Raw genomic sequence first — 26,490 nt, 5'->3', positions numbered from 1 at the left:
CCTGATTGCACTCGCTCACGCTCTCTCCCTCTCTCTCTCAGGAAATGAACAAACATTAAAAAAAATTATAAATAAATAAACATTAAAAAAAAAAGAACAGGGACACAATCAGCAAAATCCACAAAAGGAATGCTGAAAGACAAAAAGCCAGTCTCTTTAACAAATAAACTGTCAAGAAAATAGAGATAGGCGGATAACTGAGATTAAAAGAGATTTGAATGACATCAACCAAATGTAAATGTGTGCAACTTGTTTGGATCCTGATTTGAACAAGCCATTTAAAAAAATTATGAGGTAATTAGGGAAAGAGAGATGCTGACTGATATAATAATGGTACTGTGTCTATATTATTTATTTATTTTAATGTTTATTTTTCTTAACATTTATTTATTTTTGAGAGAGACACAGAGCACAAGCAGTGGGGAGGCACAAAGAGGGAGAGACACAGAATCCAAATAAGCCTCCAGGCTCCAAGCTGTCAGCATAGAGCCCGACATGGGGCTAGAACCCATGAACCGTAAGATCATGACCTAAGCCAAAGTCAGATGCTTAACTAACTGAACCATGAGGCACCCCTTAATGTTTAGTTTTGAGAGAGAGACAGACAGAGAGAGAGAGACAGAGAGAGAGAGACAGAGAGAGAGAACCAGCGGGGGAGGGGCAGAGAGAGACGGAGACACAGAATCCAAAGTAGGCTCCAGGCTATGAGCTGTCAGCACAGAGCCCGATGTGGGGCTCGAACTCATGAGCTGTGAGATCATGACCTGAGCCAAAGTAGGACACTCAACCAACTGAACCACACAGGTGTCCCCAGTGTCTGTATTTTTTTTTAATAGCCTTTATCTTTTAGAGATACATATTAAAGTATGTATAGACAATATGTTATACTTGAAAACTGCTTCCCCAAAACCTGGTGGGGGGTGGATAGGAGGTGTATTAGAAGTGAAAAAAGATTTGTCATATATTGATAACTGCTGAAGCTAGAAAACAGGTTCATAGAGATTCATTATACGGTTAAACAATGAAAATAAAAAATAGGCTTAACATAAGACCTGCTGGCAAAAGCTATGTAAAAAAAAAAAAAAAAAAAAAAAAAAGGATATATGATACATATCAAGCTATAACAGTGGTTTGGATTGGGCTGGGTCATGGATGAATTTTTTCTGAATAAAATTTTCCTAAAACCTTCTACAATAAATATATAATGCTTAAAAATAAAAATTGTCAGAAGGCCAAACAGCCTAATGATTAGGAGCAGAGCCCTTAGATAAATGGCAAATTCCAGGGGTGAACAGGAAAAGTCATGGTAACCCCATACTCTCTTATAGTAAAAAGACAGTGCTCAAAAAATTGATGGGCACATTCCCAGAGGTTACAGAAGAAAACCTGAAGGGATTTCCATTGGTCAAATTTGGAACAATTTGAACAACAAAATTACTGGGAAGAATGAATTACAACACATTAAATTTTAAAAATGAATCAGAAGCACCTGGCTGGCTTCAGTCGGAGAAGCATGTGACTCTTGATCTTGGGGGTGTGAGTTCAAGCCCCACAACAGGTGTAGAGATTACTTAAAAATAAAAAATCTTATGGGGCGCCTGGGTGGCTCAGTCGGTTAGGCGGCCGACTTCAGCTCAGGTCATGATCTCACGGTCCGTGAGGGCTGTGAGTTCGGGCCCCGCGTCGGGCTTTGTGCTGACAGCTCAGAGCCTGGAGCCTGTTTCAGATTCTGTGTCTCCCTCTCTCTGACCCTCCCCTGTTCATGCTCTGTCTCTCTCTGTCTCAAAAATAAATAAATGTTAAAAAAAAAAAATTTTTTTTTAATAAATAAATAAAAATAAAAAATCTTAAACAAACAAACAATGAATCCATGAGTTCATTCCACATTAAAAAAAAAATACTAACAAGGGATAAGGAGAGAAAATTTCTCTTTACAGAAGAATGTCAGCTAATCAATGTAGAAGAATGGAAGAAAAGAAAAAAATCACCACTTACTGCTGTGGTAATAATTAATTTAAGCAAGAATCACCAACTGATGCTAAAACCATGGGTAAATGCCTACTTGGGAACAGGATATTCATATAGCCTCAAAGTATTACCCCATAGATGACATACTGACCACAAAAAAAGGGAAGGGTACCTTTACAAAAGGAAATTTGGTAGACACCACCTTAGACAGAAAATCAAATTTAACAATGCCAATAGTACAAACTGATAATCATTTGCCCCTTCATGTGATATCCTATGGACTGAATGTTTGTGTCCCCCAATAATTCTTATGTTGAAATCCTAGCCCTTGGGTGGTAATTAGCTCATGAGAGTGGAGGCTTCATGAATGGGATTAGTGCCATCCTAAGGGCCTGAAGAAACCAGAGCTCTCTCCTTCCATCACGTGAGACATAGCAAAAAGTCAGCAGTCTACAACTCAGAATAAGGCTCTCACCAAAATGCAACCATGCCAGCACCCTGATCTCAGACTTCTAGCCTACAGAACCGTGAGAAATAAATTTCTGTTGTCTGTAAGCTACCCAATCTGTGGTACTTTGTTAGAGCAGCCCAAACTGACTAAGACATGATGCATTTAGAAGAATACAACATTCCCTTTGTTATATTCTTGCCACAAATGTTAAACCTGAATCTAACTGCAAGAAAACATCAGACAAATCCAAACTGACGAATATTCTGAGAGAAAAACCAGAAAAGAGAAGACCCACAATCTGTGAATAAACTCTGCCCAGGTCTATGACTCCAGAACTACTCATGTACTATATAGAAACTCCAGTTAAGGATAAAAGAACTAAATTAAGATTTGAACTGCCTCCCTAAATAAGAATGTGCAGTTTGATTCCAACCCAGTTAACTAATGAAACGAATAACACTTTGAGAAATAAAATAGACTCTAGAATATCCACAATATAACATTCACAATATGTAAGATAAAATTCAAGATTACTTAACATATAAAGAGGGTGAGGCAAATGTGATGTTTTCAATTTACAAGGGTACAACTTGAATGATCACAGATTACTGAGGCCAGAAGAAAGTGGAATAAAATCTTTAAAGTGCTGGGGGAGAGGTGCCTGGGTGGCTCAGTCAGTTAAGTGTCTGACTCTTAATTTCTGCTCAGGTCATGATCCCAAGGTTGTGAGATCAAGCCCCACATCAGGCTCTGTGCTGAGCATGGAGCCTGCTTAAGATTCTCTCTCTCCCCTCTGCTCATGTACCTGAGCACACTCTCTCTCTCTCAAATAAATAAATAAAATGTTTTTTTAAAAGTCCTGGGTGGCTCAGTCGGTTGAGCATCCGACTTTGGCTCAGGTCATGATTTCAAGGTTTGTGGATTCGAGCCCCACATTGGGCTCTGTGCTGACAGCTCAGAGCCTGGAGCCTGCTTCAGATTCTGTGTCTCCCTCTCTCTCTCTGCTCCTCCCATGCTCTGTCTCAAAAATAAATAAACATTAAGAAAAATTTTCAACACAAATGCTGGCGTGGGGGGAGGGGGGGGCGGAAACACCTATCAGCCCAAATTCTATATTCAGAAAAAATATCCTTCAAGAATGATGGTGAAATCAAGACATTCAGATAATAACATGCTAAAGTAAGTTGGTTACAAATAGACCTACACTATAAGAAATACTAAAGGCAATTCTTGAGGCTGAAGGTGATGATATACTATAGACTCAGATAATCAGGAAGAAGAGAAGAATATCGGAAATGATTAACATCTGATAAATACAAAAGTCTATTTTCTCTTAATTGCTTTTAAATATACAGGGCTGTTTAAAGCAAAACCTTTGGCATTGTTTTATGAGGTCTATAATACATAAATATATACATGTGACATTTGACAACTATAGCATTTAAAAAAAGGAAGAATAGTAAATGAACCTATACAGTTACAAGATGTCTACACTTTTTTGTTAAGTGGTATTAACTCTAAGTAGACTGTGAAAAGCCAGAGCAGCCACTAAAAATACAAAGAGGTATAGCTTTAAAAAAAAATTCTATTAACATATTCAAATAATCAAAAGATAGGAAAGAAAAAAAAAACAGGATAAAAACAAAAGAGATAAACCAAAAAACAACAGCAAAATAATAAAATGGTAGACCTAAATCTAACCACATCAATGATTAAATTTTAAATGTCAACTAACTAAATTTTCCAATTAAATATTAGAGATGGGGGGGAATGAAAAAAAATAATAGAGATTGTCAGAATGGATAAAAAGCATGACCCAACAGTATGCTGTCTACAAGAAGACTCATTTAAAAAATAAAAATACAGGGGCACCTGGGCAGCTCAGTTGGTTAAGGGTCTGACTTCAGCTCAGGTCATCATCTCACTGTTGTGGGTTCAAGCCCCGCATTGGGCTCTCTGCTGTCATCGCAGAGCCCACTTCAGATCCTTTGTCCCCCTCTCCCTCTGCCCCTCCCCCGCTCATGCTCACGCTCTCTCAAAAATAAACATTAAAACAAATGTAAAAATAAATAAAATAAATACATAAATACAAATACAAGTATGTTCAAAGTAAATGAATGGAAAAAGATATACTAGGCAAACAGTGATATAAAAGAGCTGAAATGGCTAAAACTATGTTTAATTGTTCTATCAGATAAAATATACTTCAAGAAAAATATTAACAGAGATAAAGTTGGAAACTATAGAATTTACTTATAAGTTGACTGCAAAATTTATACAGAAATGCAAGACTATAATATCCAGCAATCTTAAAAAAGAACAAAGGGAATTTTTGCTACCTAATTTCAAGACTTACTAGGAAGCTACTGTAATTAAGATATTTACATCAATGGCATAAAGACAAACAGATCAAGGAACTATAACAGAGAACCATGACCTATATATAGTCATTTTTTTTTTAATTTTTTTTTCAACGTTTATTTATTTTTGGGACAGAGAGAGACAGAGCATGAACGGGGGAGGGGCAGAGAGAGAGGGAGACACAGAATCGGAAACAGGCTCCAGGCTCCGAGCCATCAGCCCAGAGCCTGACGCGGGGCTCGAACTCACGGACCGCGAGATCGTGACCTGGCTGAAGTCGGACGCCCAACCGACTGCGCCAACCAGGCGCCCCTATAGTCATTTAATTTTTCTGCAAAGGCACCAAAGTAATCCATTGAGAAAGAGAATTTTTTTCCATAAATGGTGCTGGAATAACTAGATATCCATATGGAAGAAATAAACCTCAACCCTTACCTCACACCTTCCAAAAAAATCAATTCAAGATGCATTATAAACCTAAACAGAAAATAGCAACTATAAAGGAAAAAAATAATAAATTAAACTTCATCTTAAAACTTCTGCTCATCAAGACACCATTAGGAAAACAGGCAGTCACAGACTACAAGAAATTATCTGTACAACATATATTTGACAAATGACTAGTATTCAGGACATACAGAGAACTCCTGTCTTCAGTAATAAAAAGTCAAGCAATCCAATTTACTAGCTTAGAGATTTTGACAAAGTTACTTACTTCTCTTTGGTGATGACAGAATGTAATTTTAAGGTTGCTGCAAAGATCAGATGGGATAAGGGTAAGTATAAATACATAAGTGCATGGTGCCTCACACAAAGCAATAATAGGAGTCACTGCTATAAAGACTAGGAATGTTATACACCCATGAACTTCAACATTTTTTTATTCTAAACAAGAGAATCCTGTTTTTAAATAAAATCTCATTTGATACCCAATATATAAAAATCCACACAAGCAGAGTTCCAGATGAGGTGGTGGTAAAGGTAGACTGTTATACCAATACTAGTCCTGGCCGCCATACCCTTTACACACCTTCACAGAACCTAGTGATCTGTAGAACACATTCTGAAAAACTAATGCTGTAGAACAAGGATAAGCGAATTACAGGCTGACCACCTATTTTTATAAATAAACTTTTACTGGAACACAGCCACCTAATTCATTTATGTATTGTCTATGGTTTCTTCCATTCTATAATAGTACAGTTGTGTAGCTGTGACAGAGATCTGGGAAGTTGTGACAGAGACCATATGGCCTGCATAGCCATATTTACTATCTGTCCCTTTAAGAAGTTTCTCAACTTTGGCTTTAAAAGAGTACATTTTCGGGCGCCTGGGTGGCTCAGTCAGTTAAGCCGACTGACTTCGGCTCAGGTCACGATCTTGCGGTATGTGGGTTCGAGCCCCGCGTCGGGCTCTGTGCTGACTGCTCAGAGCCTGGAGCCTGTTTCAGATTCTGTGTCTCCCCTCTCTCTGACCCTCCCCCGTTCACACTCTGTCTCTCTCTGTCTCAAAAATAAATAAATGTTAAAAAAAAATTTTTTTTTTAAATAAAAAATAAAGAGTACATTTTCAGAGGGCCTACCTGCATAACACTGTTAAGATGCTGTGGAAGGAATAAAAATGGCTGTGACACAGTTACTGTGAATAACAATACTAAGCTTATGAATATAAATCCTGAGTGTTTAAGTCTTAAAAAGGAACATTTTGGGGATGTGAATCTCCCCATAAATTAAGAAAGCCTAAGATATTAGCATCAAAAACTTTCTACAGGGCACCTGGGTGGATCAGTCAGTTAAGCAACCTACTGTTGATATCGGCTCAGGTTGCAATCTCACAGTGGTGGGATCAAGCTTCAAGTCAGGCTCTGAGCTGAGCGTGGGGCCTGCTTGGGCTTCTCTCTCTCCCTCCCTCTCTCTCTCTCCCTCCCTCTCTCTCTCTCAAAATAAACATTTAAGAAAAAAAACTCCCTACAATGTGTAAACCTTGTTAAACTCTGATTTCAAACAATCAGGAGACTAAGGGACATTTGAATTCACCAAATATTTGATGATATTAATTTTTTAGGTATAATATAATGCTTAGATTGGTTTTTTTCGTTTTCATTCATTCATTCATTCATTCATTCATTTTGAGAAAGGGGAGGGGGGCAGAGAGAGAGAATTCCAAGCAGGCTCCCAGGCCACCAGTGCAAAGCCCGACCTGGGGCTTGATCCCACCAACGAGATCATGACCTGAGTGGATATCAAAACCTGGACACTCAACCGAATGAGCCACCCAGGTGCCCCAGTTTTTCTTTTAAGGAGATCTTCTCTTTCAAGAATAACTAGTATTATAATGAAATGGTATCTGGGATCTGATTTGAAATAATCTGAGGAGAGGAGGTTATGGATGGAATGTAGATAGAACACCAGTGACCATGAGCTGATGAACAAGTGGCATACCCTGGGGTTCAAAGTACTACTATTCTCTCAATTTTTATGTTTGAATTTTATATGTTTGTATTTAAAACAAACACACGAAGTCCTTTTGCAAGACAATAATCAAAATTAAACTGGCCATTGTCTTCTGAAAAAACTGGTATGAAAGCATAGATATAAAGAACCTAGGAAAAAACCTAAGAGCCTTCTCTCTAAAGAATCATTAATGGGAGGGGGCACCTGGGTGGCTCAGTCAGTTAAGTGTCCAACTTCAGCTCGGGTCATGATCTCACAGTTCACAAGTTCAAGCCCTGCACTGGGCTCTGCTGTCAACACAGAGACTGCTTCAGATCCTCTGCCTCCCTCTCTCTCTGCCCCTCCCCCACTTGTGTGCACACTCTCTCTCAAAAATAAACATTTAAAAAAACACAAGGATTATTAATGACAAGTATATCCAGTGGTTACATCTTGTCATCAGATCCTAAATTAAGGTAATACTAAATGAGTTTCATATAGAGAAAAAACTGAACTTCTCTGAATTTTACTAGTAGCTGCTTTATCAAGGTTCCTATAGGAGTGAAATGAATAACAAGAAGCGTAACAGAAACATACAAGCTCTTTAAAATGTTTATAATATGTACAAAAAATATATATATCCAAACCAATCATCCAACTTAAAAACTACACTATTCTCGGGGCGCCTGGGTGGCTCAGTTGGTTGGGCGACCAACTTCGGCTCAGGTCATGATCTCACAGTTCATGAGTTCGAGCCCCACGTCAGGCTCTGTGCTGACAGCTCAGAGCCTGGAGCCTGCTTCAGATTCTGTGTCTCCCCTCTCTCTATCCCTCCCCTGCTAACGCTCTGTGTCTCTCTGTCTCTCAATAATAAATAAATGTTAAAAAAATTTTTAAAAAAACAAAACACTACACTATTCTCAAAATTGATTATCTGTGTGCTTCTTCCTGATCCCATAGTCTGCCTCCACCCATCTCCACCAAGAAGCCTTTATTGTCAAAATTATATAATTTGTTATTATACAAACACACAGTTTTACCATAAATTCTTAAAACAATATATTGACTATCATGTTAAATTTAGTATTCTGAAATTTGTTTTTTTTAATAAATTTTTTTAAAGTTTATTTATTTTGAGAGACACAGAGCAAGTGGGGGAGGGGCAGAGAGAGTGGGAGGCAGAGAATCCCAAGCAGGCTCTGCACTGTCAGCTTGGAGCCCAATGTGGGGCTCTAACTCATGAAACCGTGAGATCATGACCTGAGCTGAAACCAAGAGTCGGATGCTTAACCAACTGAGCCACCCAGGTGCCCCGTTCTTGTTTTTTTTTTTTTTTTTTTTTTAATCTGAACATTCCTGGATGATTCTTTGGAGTATGAGGTTTTTTGACTTTTTAAAAAAATTTATTTATTGTGAGAGAGAGAAACAGGGGGAGGGAGGGGGGAGGGTCAGAGAATCCCAAGCAGGCTCTACACTGCCAGCACAGAGCCTGATGCGGGGCTCAAACCCACAAACTGTGAGTTCATGACCTGACCTGAAATCAAGAGTGGGAAGCTTAATTGACTGAGCCACACAGGGCCCCCCCTGGAGTATGAGTTTTTTAATTTAAGCTGCTTGTATATGCCAGCTCCTGCCACTTTCTAGGAATGTGATACTGGGAAAATTATTTTCCTGTGAAGCCTCAGTTTCCTCTTCTATAAAAATGGAATAATATCTGCTTCAAAAGCTTATTATACAAAAAGCACAGTTCCAGATATATAACAGGTGCTCATAAACGGTAGCTCTTATTGGTTCATATTAGGTATGATTTGTAAAGACCTGGCACATTAAATCCTTTTACTTAATGGAAAAATATTATCTTGCTATCAAGTGTTTCCTTTATATTATGCCCTTAGACTCCTTAGTAATAAGTCAGTCTGTGAATGGACAATTTCTACAGCCACCACCAGAAGTAATTCTGATAGTTCATCTGATCCTTTCATTTTACACACACGCTTTTACAGAGGTGACTTATGTCATATCAACTCAGTTCACTAGGAAATAGTCTGAATCCATCAAACTGTTTCTCCCAGGTAATTTAAAAGCTGACAAGGTCAATTCTGATGAGATCAGATTTCATGTTTGCATTCAGGGATGAAGGATTCTAGTACTCTGTCCTCCTAAAACTGACTGAGGCTTCCATGTTCTCCTCAAATTTTGTGTATTCCTGTCTCCATACATGGGAAGGCAGAATGAACCTGTAGCAATGAAGAATGCTAGCTCTTGAGTCAGGCCAACCTGGGCTTAGGCCCTGGATCTACTGCTTATTAACTATCTGATGCTGCCCTCTCTGAAGCCAGTTTCCTCATGAATAAAATGACGATAACAGTAACATTTATCCTCTGAGGTAACTAAAGTCCTGCCTGTGGCTCTAAAATAGTTTTAAAGGAGATGACTGATCTAATATTAATTCCCTGAACTTCCTTCTTTCTTAAAATGTTCTAAATGCCCAAGTTAAAAAGTGTGACTAGATCATGAAGTGAGAGAACTTCTCTAAAGTGGGTTTTAGCTGATAATATTCCTTCAACACATAATGCTTTGGATATTAACTCAGGTGTTAATAAGAGCTATTTTATTTTTCAGGAAAGAATAAGCACATCTGGCAGAACACTGCTGAAAGAAATCCTGAGGTCTGGCTCTTTAGCAGTGAGGCACAAAGAGTAGGGGTAACTGAAGCAAAGACAAAGCCAATGTTAAGAGGAATAAGATGAGAAGAATGAAGGCACTAAAGACTCAAGCAGACAGAGACTGCAGTCAGACATCCATTTCACATGCTAAACCATACAGCAACTTTATTAATGCATCACAGCGGAGCTGATATGAGGCAATGTCCCACAGAAAGGATGAAGAGAAGTTGTCAGAAGACAACCAAGATGTGAAGGGAGGGGAAGTGAGAGGCACACCGCTGCTACATTATTAATACTTAATACAAGAGGAGAAGGGTTACATACAGTGCAACCTTTAAGTCTGGGGTAGAGGTAGATACTGGTCTAGGAGTTCATCAGTAGCTATGTCAGTAGACATTCAAATAAGATGGTGGCCACTCAGAAAATGTCAAAGAGTTCTGGACTCAAGTTATCAAAGAGGAATCTACTTTAAATAGTATACCATTTTGGGTATCTGGCTCCTACTGACTCCAATTCCAGGCCGCCACCTTCTACTTCTTAGCTTCTTCCTGCCACCAACAATAGCAATAAAGTCTTTATCCTTTCTCCTTAATGCCCACCCCCCTTAATGCTGCATGGATTCCAATACTCTTTTCCCCCTATCAGTGCTACTTCTATTCACATGAATTAGATCCTTCTACAGAATCAGCACTCTTCTTCAAGAAATAAAAGCTTTGACAGTGTTCACACCAAGAAGTTGGTGTCTCAGGCTGCATAAATCTGGAAACCTGGTGAAAACTGATGGGTGGGTAGAAAAAACCTGGAAAGCACCTTCAAAGCAAAAGGCAAATCATTTATAAATAACTTCTATAAATGGATAAGAAAAATACTAAGAACCCAAAAGATACTTGGGCAAAGTTCAGAGAACAATTCTTCAAAGAAGAATTTTAAATTTTAAAGAATTTTAAAAAAAGAAAAAAATTTAACTTTACTACTAATTGAAGAAATATAAATAAAGTACAGTGAAATGCTATTATTTACGTATCATATATGTCATGATCTGTATTTAAAAAAAAAGAAAAAGAAAAACGAATATTCCTCAGTATTTGGAATAGTGTGGTAAAAGGAATAGTCTCATATTCTACTGGAGAAAATTTAAATGACTAAAACCTTTCTAGAAAGCAATCTTAAAACTCTGTAGATGGGGCGCCTGGGTGGCTCAGTCAGTTGAGCGTCCAACTTCGGCTCAGGTCACGATCTCGCGGTCCGTGAGTTCGAGCCCCGCGTCAGGCTCTGGGCTGATGGCTCAGAGCCTGGAGCCTGCTTCCGATTCTGTGTCTCCCTCTCTCTCTGCCCCTCCCCCGTTCATGCTCTGTCTCTCTCTGTCTCAAAAATAAATAAATGTTAAAAAAAAATTTAAAAAAAAAAACTCTGTAGATATAATTCAGTAATTTCACTTTTAGTAATCCTAGTTTAAAGAAATAACTCTAAACAGAAATTCAGACAATTTATGTAAGACTCATGCCACTTGCTTGTTTTTAAATGTTTATTATTTTTGAGAGAGAGAGAGAGAGAGAGAGACACACACACACACAGAATGCAAGTGGGGGTGAGCAGAGAGAGAGGGAGACACAGAATCCAAAGTAGGCTCCAGACTCTGAGCTGTCAGCACAGAGCCCAACATGGGGCTCAAACTCACATGCTGTGAGATCATGACCTAAGCAGAAGTCGGATGCTCAATTAACTGAGCTACCCAGGTGTCCCACTTGCTTGTTTGACTAAAAGATTTTATTTTGGGGGACACCTGGGTGGCTCAGTTGGTTAAGTGTCTGGTTCTTGGTTTCAGCTAATGTGATGCTCTCACAGTTTATGAGTTCAAGCCCCGCGTCAGGCTCTGTGTTGATGGCACAAAGCCTGCTTAGGATTCTCTCTCCCTCTCTCTCTCTCTGCCCCTCCCCGACTCATACTCTCTTCCTCTCTCTCAAAGTAAATAAACTTAAAAAAAAAAAAAAAAAAAAAAAAGATTTTATTTTTCTCTACACCCAACATAGGGCTTCAACTCACATTCCCAAGATCAAGAGTCACATGCTCTGTCAACTGAGCCAGCCAGGTGCCCCAAGGCTTGTGCTATTTTGGACATGTATCTTTAATAGAAGGAAAAAAAAATGGTAAAAAACCTAAGCCTAATATTAAGGGAACCCTTAAACAAGAATCTGCTCTTTTTCTCACCAATCAGAAATTAACCCCCTTCTATTGTATGAGTGGCTAGTGCCTTTATTTTAGTTCTTCAAATGATTTGTGTCATAGTTATGCCCAAGTCTGTTTGCCCCACTAGACTGTGTGAATTCCCTGAATATAAATTTGAGGTCCCAGTCAGCTCTGTATCATATCCCTTTACTACCTCTTGAGGACCCCCAGCACCTAGTGCAACACTTCATTAAACAGTAGAAAACAAAATTTTTTGTTAAGGTGAATCACTGTACAAAGCAAATTAATCAACGACTTCAAAGACAGTATAATTTTATACATAAAGGCAAACACACATACATAAAAGACATGAACACCAGATACATAACTGGCCTAATTCTACCACAATTTGGAATAAGCTCAGTTCCACAAGATTATAGGAATATTAGACTATACAGAATAATATAGGAGTGTTAGACTGCAACAGTAAAAATCTATAGCCATGCCCCTTTATCCCCTCCTTCCTGGAACACAGATGTGAGGTCTAAAGATAAAAAAGCCACCTTGAGACCATGAATCGAGAAGTCACAAATTAGTGTGCCTGGGTGGCTCAGTCGGTTAAGCATCTGACTTCAGCTCAGGTCAGGATCTTGTGGTTTGTGGGTTCAAGCCCCGCATCGGGCTCTGTGCTGAAGCTCAGAGCCTGGAGCCTGCTTTGGATTCTGTGTCTCCCTGTCTCTCTGCCCCTCCCCTGCTTGCACTCTGTCTTTCTCTCTCTCTCAAAAATAAATAAACATTAAAAAAATTATATATAAAAAAAAGGAAGCCACAAGTCAAGGACTGTAGAAGCAAAAGAGAAAAGTCTAAATTTTCATTACATCACTGAGCATTGCCTCACTCTAGATCCTTGTTATGTGAGAAAAAGAAACCCTACATATTAAACCTATTGTTAATGGTGTTTTCTGTTACTGTGACTTATAGATTTTTCTGACAGTTACTAACAGGGTTTTGTTACTTGTTCTGACTTAAGAACGATGCATACCCTCCTACTTGGTTACAGTGACTAGTCCAGGAATGGTCACTTAAATCAAATAAAGACTAATCAAAAGTCTTTCTCTAGACTGATCTATGGTTTCAGGAGAAAGAACTCCTTTCCAATAAAGGTGAAAAGTCTACAGCTGCTGGCAGACATTCTGTTTGCCCTTGAAAAGCCTATTGAAAACAGACAAGTAGAGTCAAAAGATGGAGATCTCATCTGAGCTCTTAGATCAAGGTCTGTCTGAAACCTACACCAGACTTCCCAATTACCATGCAAACTAACTTGTTTTTTGCTTAAGGTTACTTGAATTATATTTTCAACACTTGCATCCCAAAGAGTCCTATATACCATAGTGTGAAGTAAACACACAAAAAAATTCTTTTACAAGTAGAAAAAACTCTACCCCATTTTAACCCACATAATTCAAGTTACATTTGTCATTCTACAATTGCCTACTATTTCCTTTCATATTGCCCATACTACAACCACATTGAATCACTTGCTCTTTCCTGTATACTGTTCATACTTTTCTATTTATGTGATCTTGCCTACTGTTCTTTTACATTAATGCCCTTTCATCTCAATCTCTAATCACATTTCCTCTGAAACACCACAGACTTTAAGTCCATTAGTAATTCTGACCTTGTGTTACAGTTATTCATGTTCATGCTTTATCTGCCCAACTGTACTATAATATCTCAGTATGTTTGGATTTGTAGATCTCCCCACAAGCCAGTCTGTCTCCAAAATCCATGTTATTTCTACTAAAACTGTGCTATTTCCCAATTGTTAACACCTCAGTAGTTAGGTGTCAATAGTAATATAGTTAATCTACTTTTCCTAGGTACCACAAAAACCATATTGATACAAGAGTGAAGAGTAAATGGGGTACAAATTACATTCAGGTAGGCAAATTCAGGTATATAAAAAAGAAAAAGTCAAACTTTATCTAATTAAAAAAAGCTTTTCGGGGCACATGGGTGGCTCACTCAGTTGAGCATCTGACTCTTGATTTCAACTCAGGTCATGATCTCACAGTTCCTGAGTTTGAGCCCCACATCGGGCTCAGTACTGACAGCACAGAGCCTGCTTGGGATATTCTCTCTCTCCCTCTCTCTGTAACCCTCCCTTGCTCATGCCTGCTCTTTCTCTCTCAAAATAAATAAACATTTTTAAAATTTTTAATAGAAAATAAAAAAAGTTCTTCATTAGAGATGTTCAGGTCTTGAGATTTTTGCTAAGCCACCCAAGTTAAGCCTAATTTTAGGCCTCAGTCCTTCTCTGTTAGCTCTGAGGCAAGTTTATAGCAAGGAATCTCACCTACACTCACCCACTTACTATTATTTTTCGAGGAGACATCCATGAAAAGAAAATCCACTCCTGACAGTATCCTGACTCTAAGCCACACCTCTGTCTCCAGGCCCAAAGAGTACACAGTTAATGCCTTCAGCTTCCCTAACTCTCCCACCATCTATTTCTTACTAGCTTATTCTTACCACCTTACAATTTTCCCTGCCTTTCATCTTCCCCTCTACCTGGCTTATGGACTATTCTTTAGGTACTGGCACACAGAAACAGACTTCAGAGAGACTACACAGACAGGAGTAATATTCAATAACAGCAGCTACTATTTACTGAACACTTATTACATGCTAAACACAGTGCTAGGTACTTTGTAAAGTGTCTCTGATTCTCAGGACAATCCTAATGATGTCAGACTAATTTTATAAACAAGACATCTGATCCTCAAAAGGGTAAGGTCATTTGTCAAATATTATCCAGCTGACAAGTATTAACAGTGGACATTTAAATTCAGATCTGCCTAGTTCCAAAGCCCATGTTTCTCCCACTCTATCATATTGCCAAAAATAAAATTTTGGCTATCCTCCCAGCTTCCACTCTTGTCCCCCACCTCAACAATCCATACATACAGCAACCAAGTGATCCTTTACTCAAATATTAATTCATTTTTTTTTGCTCAAATCCCTCCAAAGGCTCCTCCTTTGCTCCAATTAAAAGCCAAAGTTCTTACTATGGCCTAAGAACCCTATGTGATCTGTCCACTTGTCCCCTCCCCAATTACCTCTCTAATTTCACTGTTTATCTTTCCCTCACTAACTCCACTCCAGCCACACTGGCTTGTCATTCTCTCATACACACCAAGCCTGTTCACAACCAAAAGTCTTCATACTTACTGTTCCTTCTGACTGTAACACACTCTCCTCTCCACCTTGAAATCCCTCATTTCCTTTAGGTCTCTGCTCAGATGTCACCTCCTTGATGGGACCTTCCCTACCACCTATTCTAAATTGCTACCCCTTGACCTCAGTATTCTCCATCCTCTTCCTCTGCTTCCTCTTTTTCTCCAAAATACTTATCACCACTTAACATACTGGATGTTTACTTATTTACTGTCAGTATCCCACTGCTAAAATATAAGCTCCATGAGAACAGGGACTTTGTATATTCTGTTCACTGTATCTGGTATATAGCAGTCGCTTAGTAAACATTTACTAAGTAAATGGAGAGCTTTATTCTTCCTAAATGTTTTAATAAAAATGGTCTCAAACACATTTTCCAGAAAGCAAATACAAAAGCAACCTATCTTTGTTAGTCTAGATTAATTTAACAAATCTTCTCCCCTCAAACAATGCCTTTAAAGAACACTCCCTCTAGTTTTTCCAAACCTGTAGTAGCCATGTCATTGAGCAACAAACTGAGCAGACTGAGCCAACTTACTCAGAGTGTAGTATTATAATCAAATAAAACTTACAGCAAAGTTAATCAGACACATATTTAATGATATGCATAATTGTTATTGTGCTGCACGGTAACTAGGCATAAATGGTAGACACTTCATGTAAATGACTCTAATTACTATTTTTTTTTACACAGCCAAACCAAGCATGTCTGGGATCAGATTTAGGGGAAAACAGGAAGAAGGGGAGAGCTGAATACTTAACTCTGGGAGATAAGTCCTCTCTATTATTCCATCCCCTTAGGCATTGGGCGAATGGTCTCCCAGCCTGGATTATGTGTTTTCAAGAGTAACTCTTTCCCTTCCATGGCAGGAGAGGGGCTCCCTTTTACCAAAAACTGGGCTGAGGGCCTGGCCTCTGTCTCCAGTCATAAAATGTTGAGAGGAACCAAAACAATCACTACTATCTCTGGCAAGGAAAACAGGGGCAGGCAAGATGGTGAAAAAAAAAAAAAAAAAAAAAAGCAAACAGACAGCAAAGTTATTGAGGACGTATGATATGCCAGGCACATGGCACAGTAGCAGGTGCTTTGCATAATTCCCCTAATTACTTTTCCATCCCACCTATATCCCCAAACTCTGTTCTTAAGACACAGGAATAAATCAAGAGTGGAATAGTTCCAGTAGGGACTCCCTGCTGCAAATTCTCTTATAGGGTCAGAGAGAGTAATTTAGGTTAGCAAGTTAACACTACTAGGAAGACTAAGTGGAAGCTGTTGTCTAGTGGCTGTTTCCCTTGCTTCCTTTTTTTTTTTTTTTTAATGTTTGTTTATTTTTAAGAAAGAGACAGAGGGAGACAGAGGATCTGAAGCAGGCTCAGAAGCAGGCTCTGCACTGTCAGTGCAGAGCCTGATATGGGGCTCAAACTCATGAACTACAAGATCATGACCTGAGCAGAAGTCGGACGCTTAACTGACTGAGCCACCCAGGCATCCCTCTTTCTCCTGCTTCCTTCTCTTATCTAACCTATAGGAAGATAAAGGGTCCCCTACTTTCCCATGGGTTTATCCAAACCTATTAGCCTTCCTAGCCCAGGTTAAACCAACCCTCTTTCTGAGATTTCATCCCTATTCACTGCAGCTCTCCATATTCCTATTGCACTTACAGTCAGAATCATTCATGTAGGGGTGCCTGGGTGGCTCATTCAATTAAGTGTCCGACTTCAGCTCAAGTCATGATCTCACAGTTCATGAGTTCAAGCCCTGCAATGGGCTCACTGCTGTTAGCTCAGAGCCTGCTACATATCCTCTGTCCACCTCTCTCTCTGCCCCTCTCCTACTTGCGCGCGCGCTCTCTCTCTCTCTCTCTCTCTCAAAAATAAACTTAAAAAAAAAAATCACTCATACAGGTACATCATCATTCACTTTATGTCATCTTGTAATTAATTTCTTAGGTTAATATTTATCTCCCCAATGACACTGCAAGCTCCTTAATGGCATAAATGTTTCAAACTTCTTTAGTAACTCACGTTAAGTTCTAGCACCATTAAAAAAAAAAAAAAGTTCCGGGGTGTCGGGATGGCTCAGTCAGTTGAGCGTCCGACTTCAGTTCAGGTCATGATCTCTCAGTCTGTGAGTTCAAGCCCCGGGTCAGGCTCTGTGCTGACAGCTCAGAGCCTGGAGCCTGTTTCGGATTCTGTGTCTCCCCCTCTTTCTGCCCCTCCCCCGTTAATGCTCTGTCTGTCTCTCTCTCTCCCTGTCAAAAATAAACATTAAAAAAAACTTTTTAAATAAAAAAAACAACCAAGTTCCATAAATATTTCAATGAAATGAAGTTAAGGAAATAGGGGATAGAAAGGAATCAAATTTCTCACTGTAGATACACAAGCTGGTGTTGATATTTACAGTATTCTACATTTCTCTTTATTATACTCCTCTAATTTTTAAAACAAATTTCCCTTGAAAAAGAAAGTGTTACTGTTATTCAGGATATAGCAGACATCTTTAAATGGATATCTGAGACAGTTGGATCAGGGCTAAAAGACATACAGTGCCAATAACATACATACTTCCAATTTATCAGAAAACATACATGTATCTACATCTGAAAGAGTGCTCAAGACCAGAGTGTAAATCCCACTGAGCAGCATTCGACAGGGTCACTGACACTTGTCCCAGTGGACTAAAGAGAACCTGAAAGGATTTCCCTGAATGAACAACAATGCAAGTCTCAGTCTCCTTTGCCCACCTGATGGTGTCAGCTTCTCAACAAGTTCAGTGACAACAACCTGGTTCTGGTGGTATAAGTTGTGGTTCAGAAAACTTAAAAACAATGCTGAATTCATTTCAACAGTAAGATGAATTGTGAATTGCCCCACTACACTCTAGTAAGGAAGAACAAGCTAAAAAGCAAGTATCATATAGCTGAAAGATGTCTTTGGACAGTAATGAATACCAAAGCCTGCTGTTTAAGCACAGACTATCAGAGTTCAGTCTGGGAGGTGTCAGCAAGAGCTACTTTATGCTACCCTTTACCTAACAGCTCGGACCATAAAGTTATTTTTTCTACAGCTCAAGGTACAATCAGCCTCTCAAACTCATTTATCTCTGGACCTCAATGCTGTGTACGTTGTTGACTCAGATAATTAATACCAGCTGGATAAGCATGTTTGGTGAGATGTGCAAGATCGTTTCTTCCTTCTCTGGTCACCAGATGTCCAACCCCAGAGTTCTTTCAGTCACTGGAACTCTCTGCTAAAAAAATCAGACTGAAGAGCTCTGTCAAATTAAAATTGCATCTAAAGCCCTAGTCCTTCAGTGTTCTACTAAAAGGTGATGATGATCAAATGTAGGTCTTCAACTTTCACTACATTTAAAAGATGACCATGCTATTATAATGATGCTTAAAAATGATGACAAAATCTCAAACCCAGTAATTCTACCAAGAATAGTAACAGCCAACTAAAAGTTCTTAAGTACTGGGGTGCCTAGTTGGCTCAATTGGCTAAGCATCTGACCTTGGCTCAGGTCACAATCTCGCAGTTTTTGGGTTCAGACCCTGTGTCGGGCTCTGTGCTGGCACCTTGGAGCCTGAAGCCTGCTTCAGATTCTGTGTCTCCCTCTCTCTCTCTCTGCCATTCCTCTACTTGTGCTCTCTCTCAAAAATAAACAAACATTAAAAAAAAATTGTTTTTAAGTTCTTACTCAATGTGCTAGGAATTGTACTATGCACTTTCCTTAAGATATCTCATTTAACCTTTAAAAAAATAAACAAGGTCATTACTGTTAATTTGAAAGCTGCATAAAAGGAAGGTAGGAAATCAGCACAGAATCACACACTGCTAAGTAACAAAGATGGGATTCAATCTCAAAATAACTAGACTCTAGAGCCCATCTTTTTTTACTATCACCCGAGCTAGTGATATACATCCTTGGGAAATAACCCCAAAATACAGCAACAACTTCATGCATAATAGGCTCAACAACATGGTGACCTGAATCATGCTAAATGCATAACAGTTAAGTAAATGGAGGCAATTCAGATCACGGAATATTTAGCATTAAAAATATTTTTACAGCCACCTGGGTGGTTCAGTCAGTTAAGCATCCGACTTCAGCTCAGGTTATGATTTCATGGTCTGCGAGTTTGAGCCCCTCTTTGGGATCTCTGCTGTCAGCACAGAGCCTACTTCAGATTCTCTGTCCCCTTCTCTCTGTCCCTCCCCACTCACATGTGCTCGCTCTCTCTCAAAGATAAATAAGCATTAAAAATTTATACATTTTTTCTTTCAACAACCAGACCAAAACACACCTAGAGTCTGGCATCCTTTTATTAGATTTTTTGTGTTATTTTTAATTTTTATTTTATTATTTTTTATTTTATTAATTTTCTTCCTCCAAAATGATGAAACAAAGGAATTCACCCCAAAAGAAAGAACAGGAAGAAATGACAGTCAGGAACTTAATCAACACAGGTACAACCAAGATGTCTGAACCAGAATTTAGAATCACGATTAATAATACTAGCTGGGGTTGAAAAAAGCATAGAATCCCTTTCTGCAGAGATAAAAGAAGTAAAATCTAGTTAGGATGAAATTAAAAATGCTATAACTGAGATGCAATCTCAAATAGCTGCCACGGTGGCAAGTATGGATGAAGCAGAGCAGCGAATCAGCAATACAGAGGACAAACTTATGGAGAATAATGAAGCAGAAAAAAAGAGGGAGAGTAAGGCAAAAGGGTACAATATAAGAATTAGAGAATTCAGTGACTCATTAAAAAAGAATAACATCAGAATCATAGGGATCCCAGAAGATGAAGAGAGAGAAAAAGGGGTAGAAGGTTTTTGTGAGCAAATCATAGCAGAAAACTTTCCTAAAGTTTTCTTTAGGAAAGAAACAGACCTCAAAATCCAGGGGAAAGACACAGACATCAAAATCCAGGAAGCACAGAGAACTCCCATTCGATTCAACAAAAACCGACCATCAACAAGGCCTATCACAGTCAAATTCACAAAATACTCAGGCAAGGAAAGAATCATAAGAGTAGCAAGGGAAAAGAAGTCCTTAACCTACAAAGGAAGACAGATCAGGTTTACAGCAGACCTATCCACAGAAACTTGGCAGCCCAGAAAGGAGTGGCAGGATATATTCAATGTGCTGAATCAGAAAAATATGCAGCCAAGAATTCTTCATCCAGCAAGGCTGTCATTCAAAACAGAGGGAGAGATAAAAAGTTTCCCAGACAAACAAAAACTAAGAAGTTCATGACCACTAAACCAGCCCTGCCAGAAATTTTAAGGGGGACTCTCTGAGGGGAGAAAAGATGAAACAAAACAAAAAATACCACAAGCAACAAAGACTAGAAAGGACCAGAGAACACCACCAGAAACTCCAACTCTACAGGCAACACAATGGTAATAAATTCATATCTTTAAGTACTCACTCTAAATGTCAACTGACTAAATGTTCCAATCAAAAGACATAGGGTAACAGAATGGATAAGAAAACAAGATCCATCTATATGCTATTGACAAGAGACCCATTTTACACCTAAAGACACCTTCAGATTGAAAGTAAGGGGATGGAGAACCATCTATCATGCTAATGGTTGCAAAAGAAAGCTGGAGCAGCCATACTTATATCAGACAATCTAGATTTTAAAATAAAGACAGTAACAAGAGATGAAGAAGGGCATTATATCATAATTAAGGGGTTTATCCAACAAGATCTAACAATTCTAAACATTTATGCCCCAAATGTGAGAGCACCCAAATATATAAATTAATCACAAACATACAGAAAAACTCATTGATAATAATACCATAAATAATATGGGACTTCAAGACCCCACTTACAACAATGGACAGATCATCTAAACAGAAAATCAACAAGGAAACAAAGGTTTTGCAGGATACACTGGACTGGATGGACTTAACAGATATATTCTATCTACCACACTTTTAAAGAGAGTTAACACCTATTCTTTTGAAGCTGTTCCAAAAAATAGAAATGGAAGGAAAACTTCCAAACTCATTCTATAAGGCCAGCATTATCTTGATTCCAAAACCCAAAGACCTTACTAAAAAAGAGAACTACAGACCAGTTTCCCTGACAAACATGGATACAAAAATCCTCAACAAAGTACACTAGCCAATGGGTTCCAACAATACACTAAAAGAATTATTCACCATGACCAAGTGGGATTTATACCTGGGATATAGGGCTGGTTCAATATGCACAAAACAATCAATGGGATACATCACATCAATAAAAGAAAGGACAAGAACCACATGATCCTATCAATAGATGCAGAGAAAGCATCTGACAAAACACAGCATCCTTTCTTGATAAAAACCTTCTAGGGACAGAAAGATCATATCTCAATCATAAAAGCCATATATGAAAGACCCACCGCTAATATCATCCTCAACGGGGGAAAACTGAGAGCTTTCTCCCTAAGGTCAGGAACACAACAGGGATGTCCACTCTCACCACTGTTATTCAACATAGCATTGGAAGTCCTAGCCTCAGTAATCAGACAACATAAAAGAGTAAAAGGCATCCAAATTGGCAAGGAGGAAGCCAAACTGTCACTCTTCGCAGACGACATGATACTCTATATGGAAAACCCAAAAGATTCTACCAAAAAACTGCTAGAACTGATCCATGAATTCAGCAGTCACAGGATATAAAATCAATGCACAGAGATTGGTTGCATTTCTATACACCACTAATAAAGTAACAGAAAGAGAAATCAAAGAACCAATCCCATTTACAATTGCACCAAAACCATAAAATACCTAGGAATAAACCTAACCAAAGAGGTGAAAAATCTATACACTGAAAACTATAGAAAGGTTATGAAAGAAATTGAAGAAGACACAAAAAAATGGAAAAATATTCCATGCTCATGGATTGGAAGAACAAATATTGTTAAAATGTCAATACTGCCCAATGCAATCTCTATCAAAATAGCACCAGCATTCTTCACAGAGCTAGAACAAACAATCCTAAAATGTGTATGGAACCAAAAAAGACCCTGGATAGCCAAAGTAATGTTGAAAAAGAAAACCAGAGCTGGAAGTATCACCATCCTGGACTTCAAGATGTATAACAAAGCTATAATCATCAAGACAGTATGATACTGGCACAAAAACAGACACATAGATCAATAGAACAGAAGACAGAACCCAAAAATGGACCCACAAATGTATGGCCAACTAATCTTTGACAAAGCAGGAAAGAATATCCAGTGGAATAAAGACAGTCCCTTCAGCAAATGGGTGTTGGGAAAACTGGACAGCAAAATGTAGATAAATGAACCTGGACCACTTTCTTATACCATATACAAAAATAAACTCAAAATGGATGAAAGATCTAAATGTAAGACAGGAAGCCATCATAATCCTTGAGGAAAAAGCAGGCAAAAACCTCTTTGACCTTGGCTGCAGCAACTTCTTACTCAACATGTCTCCGGAGGCAAGGGAAACCACAACAAAAATAAACTATTGGGACCTCATCAAAATAAAAAGTTTCTGCACAGCGAAGGAAACAATCAGCAAAACTAAAAGGCAACCGACAGAATGGGAGAAGATATTTGCAAATGACATATCAGATAAAGGGTTAGTATCCAAAATCTATAAAGAATTTAGCATACTCAACACCCAAAAAACAAATAATCCAGTGAAGAAATGGGCAAAAGACATGAATAGACACTTTTCCAAAGAAGACATCCAGATGGCCAACCAACACATGAAATGATGCTTAACATCACTCATCATCAGGGAAATACAAATCAAAACCATAATGACATACCACCTCACACCAGTCAGAATGGCTAAAATTAACAACTCAAGCAACAAGAGATGTTGGTGAGGGTGCGGAGAAAGGAGATCCCTTTTGCACTGCTGGTGGGAATGCAAACTGGTGCAGCCACTCTGGAAAACAGTATGGAGGTTCCTCAAAAAGTTAAAAATAGAACTACTCTACGACCCAGCAACTGTACTAGGTATTTATCCAAGGGATACAGCCGTGTTGTTTTGAAGGGACACATGCACCTCGATGTTTATAGCGGCACTATCGACAGTAGCCAAAGTGTGGAAAGAGTTCAAATGTCCATCAACACATGAATGGATAAAGATGAGGGGGGTGTGTGTGTATACACACACACACACACACACACACACACACACACACACACTGGAGTATTATTTGGCAATCAAAAGGAATGACATCTTGCCATTTGCAATTATGTGGATGGAACTAGAGGATATTATGCTAAGCAAAATTAGAGGAAGACAAATATCATATGATTTCACTCATATGTGGAATTTAAGACACAAAAGAGATGAACATAAGGGAAGGGAAGCAAAAATGATATAAAAACAAGGAGGGGGACAAAACATAAGAGACTCTTAAATACAGAGAACAAACTGAGGGTTGTTGAAGTGGTTGTGGGTGGGGGGATGAGCTAAATGGGTAAGGGGCATTAAGGATTACACTTGTTGGGATGAGCACTGGGTGTTATACATAGGGGATGAATCACTGGAATCTACTCCTAAAATCATTATTGCACTATATGCTAACTAACTTGGATGTAAATAAGTAAACAAATAAATTAATTAAATAAAAAAAAAAAAATATATATATATATATATATATACACACATATATACATATATATACACATGTAACTTTAGTGACATGGGGGAAATTTTATGCTAGTAAGTAGAAAAAGCAAAACAGAAAATTTTACAGATGGTGAGATGTCCACTATATAAAAAGCATATCTGTACATGGAAAGATCTAAATTTACTGCTAAATAAAAAAAGGCAAGTTATAGAATAATATATATGCTATAGCATGGTCCCATTTATGTAAGTAGTATGTGACTCATTTTAAGTATTTAATAAATATGGGGCACCTGGGTGGCTCAGTCGGTTAAGCTTCCAACTTCAGCTCAGGTCATGATCTTGTTATTCATGAGTTCGAGCCCCACCTCAGGCTCTGTACTGACAGCTCAGGGCCTGGAGCCTGCTTTGGATTCCGTATCTCCCTCTCTCTCTGCCCCTCCCCTGTTCACACTCTGTCTCTCTCTGTCTCTCAAAAATGAATAAACATTTAAAAAAAAGTTTTAACAAATAAATATAAACAATTATTATTACAATGAACATGTACTACTTTATAATCAGAAAAATCTACAAACTTATTTAATTATAAGTTTATAAGTTTAGGTACTTCCTTACATAATAAATAAAAAGTGTGATATATCGGAAAAATTAAATAACATGTGCCTTTCCTTCCTGGAATTCCTACCTTATAAAATACTTCACAATTATACAATTTCAGACTAAATACTTCCAAGTTATGGGAATCAAGTGGGACTAAGAAGTGCAACACGCTTAGACAGAAAGGCAGGATTGGGGATGGTAATGGACTGTGATCAACAAGCAGATTCTCTTGGTCAGTATCTCACACTGCACCAAAACTAAGGTTTTTGATGTAGTCTTCAAGAGGTAACCAATGGTTCCAGGGTGATACAGCAGAGACATATAGCACATGAACAGAAATGAGGGATACTTTTTGGCTTCTGTTTTTAGTTAGAATTTCTACACACATAAATAAACCCCACAAGGGATTTATTTTGAATAAAAAAAAAAACAACAGGCAACTCTTATAACATTGTGTAAATTACACTTCAATTTTGAAAAAAACAGGCAACCCTAGAACTTAATTCCTCAAGCTCCATGGAATCTCAATATTTGAATATAAAAGATGAAATGGAAGGTCCATGGCATCACACTGATTTTTGGCCCACCTATACCAAGATGAAAGATTTTTCCCCTCCCTTTCTCCTAAGTATGTGCAACAAAAGAGCATACCTGCCAAAGAAATAAAGAACAGATATGGGAAAGAGAAAAAGACAAATCCAACAACTTTGACTTTGAGGAAGAGTAGTCTGTTTTTCCTGTACTGTATTATAGAGGATTACAAAACTATTATGCAAAGAAAAGTTTGATAAATCCTGGTAAGTCTTACCTGTACTTTGCCCTATTCCATTGCAGTACATGGCATGTCGCTCAATCTTTGTGGGTGGAAAGTCTTGGTCACATAGTGGGCAGGACACCTGGGTACTGGATGAGACAGTAGAAATAGCTATTTCCTTCTCAGCATTTTCCCTGTTATCAACCTGAAGAAAATAACAAATGGCAACTATAAAAACTTTACTTTCTAAAATATCTTTTCCTTCACAGAACTGCAAGGGAGTCCATCCCATATTTCATTTACTTTCTAAGAAAATACCAATCAGTTTGCCAAATTCAGGTCTGAAGATTGGGAGATACACTAATATAGTTAATACTTATTCAGTGCCCGCATACTATATGCTAAGCACTCTGCATGTAATACTCAAGCCTCATAGCAATCTTACAAAGGTATTAACATCATCTTTCTTACACATGAAGAAAGCACTGTCCAAAACAGTAAAGCAACTTGCCCAAAGTTAGAGAACAAATAAGAGGCAGAGCTGAAATTCAAATCAAGGACTATTTGGCTCCAAAATCTGAGGGCATTCTCTCTCTCATGCTCTTAAGTCAGTATGCTTATCAACAGCATCTCAAAGAAACTTTTTCAATGTCATAAAGAACTGTGAGCATTGCAAGTGACTTCAGACATAAGCAGTTAGGAAAGGAGAGTTCTAAAGGAGCATAACTAAAATTTAAGAGCTAGGCCTCACCTTAGACCAGTAAGATATACCACCTCTTCTGTTTTATCTGTAACTTCTGGATCAAAAGAGGAAATAGAACTAAGACCCAAATATTTAAGAATGGTCAAATAAAAGTCATTAAAACAATTCTGTCAAAGCCATTCTTATACCTTCTTTCTCTTATTCCTCTCAATGTTTTATAATCACCATTTTTCCTACAGTTGCCAGTGTCTCTGAGAGGCAGTTTTATTTTACCTTTACAGGTCAGATCCAAGAACTCTGCAGCGATTAATTCAACAGTATGCGTGAGCACTGCAGCACTACTGCCTAACACTTGCTTCAAAGGACAGCATGTCCTAACCAATCAATGTGAAACTGTCCTGCATAGCCAGCCACTGCTTCCACTTAAGAGCAAGGAACACCTGGGCTGTTATTATGCCTTATTATGGGAAAAAAAATAAACCCTCTTCTGGTACAAGGACCAAAACTGCAACAGGTAGATAA

At 38.4% G+C, this 26,490-nt stretch overlaps 1 protein-coding gene across 3 annotated transcripts in view; it reads right to left on the bottom strand.

Annotated features, from left to right (window-relative positions):
* The window catches only part of UIMC1 (ubiquitin interaction motif containing 1), a 118,146-nt gene that overhangs the window by 16,548 nt on the left and 75,108 nt on the right, over nucleotides 1-26,490 (bottom strand). For all 3 annotated transcript variants that reach the window (XM_042945789.1, XM_042945805.1, XM_042945798.1), the window contains one exon: nucleotides 25,320-25,470. In XM_042945789.1, coding sequence (XP_042801723.1) covers nucleotides 25,320-25,470 — 151 coding nt within the window. The remainder of the gene's footprint in view (nucleotides 1-25,319; nucleotides 25,471-26,490) is intronic.

This window comes from Panthera leo, chromosome A1 (assembly GCF_018350215.1).
Source record: "Panthera leo isolate Ple1 chromosome A1, P.leo_Ple1_pat1.1, whole genome shotgun sequence".
NCBI classification, from domain to species: domain Eukaryota; kingdom Metazoa; phylum Chordata; class Mammalia; order Carnivora; family Felidae; genus Panthera; species Panthera leo.
This window is presented reverse-complemented; position numbering and strand designations above follow the sequence as displayed.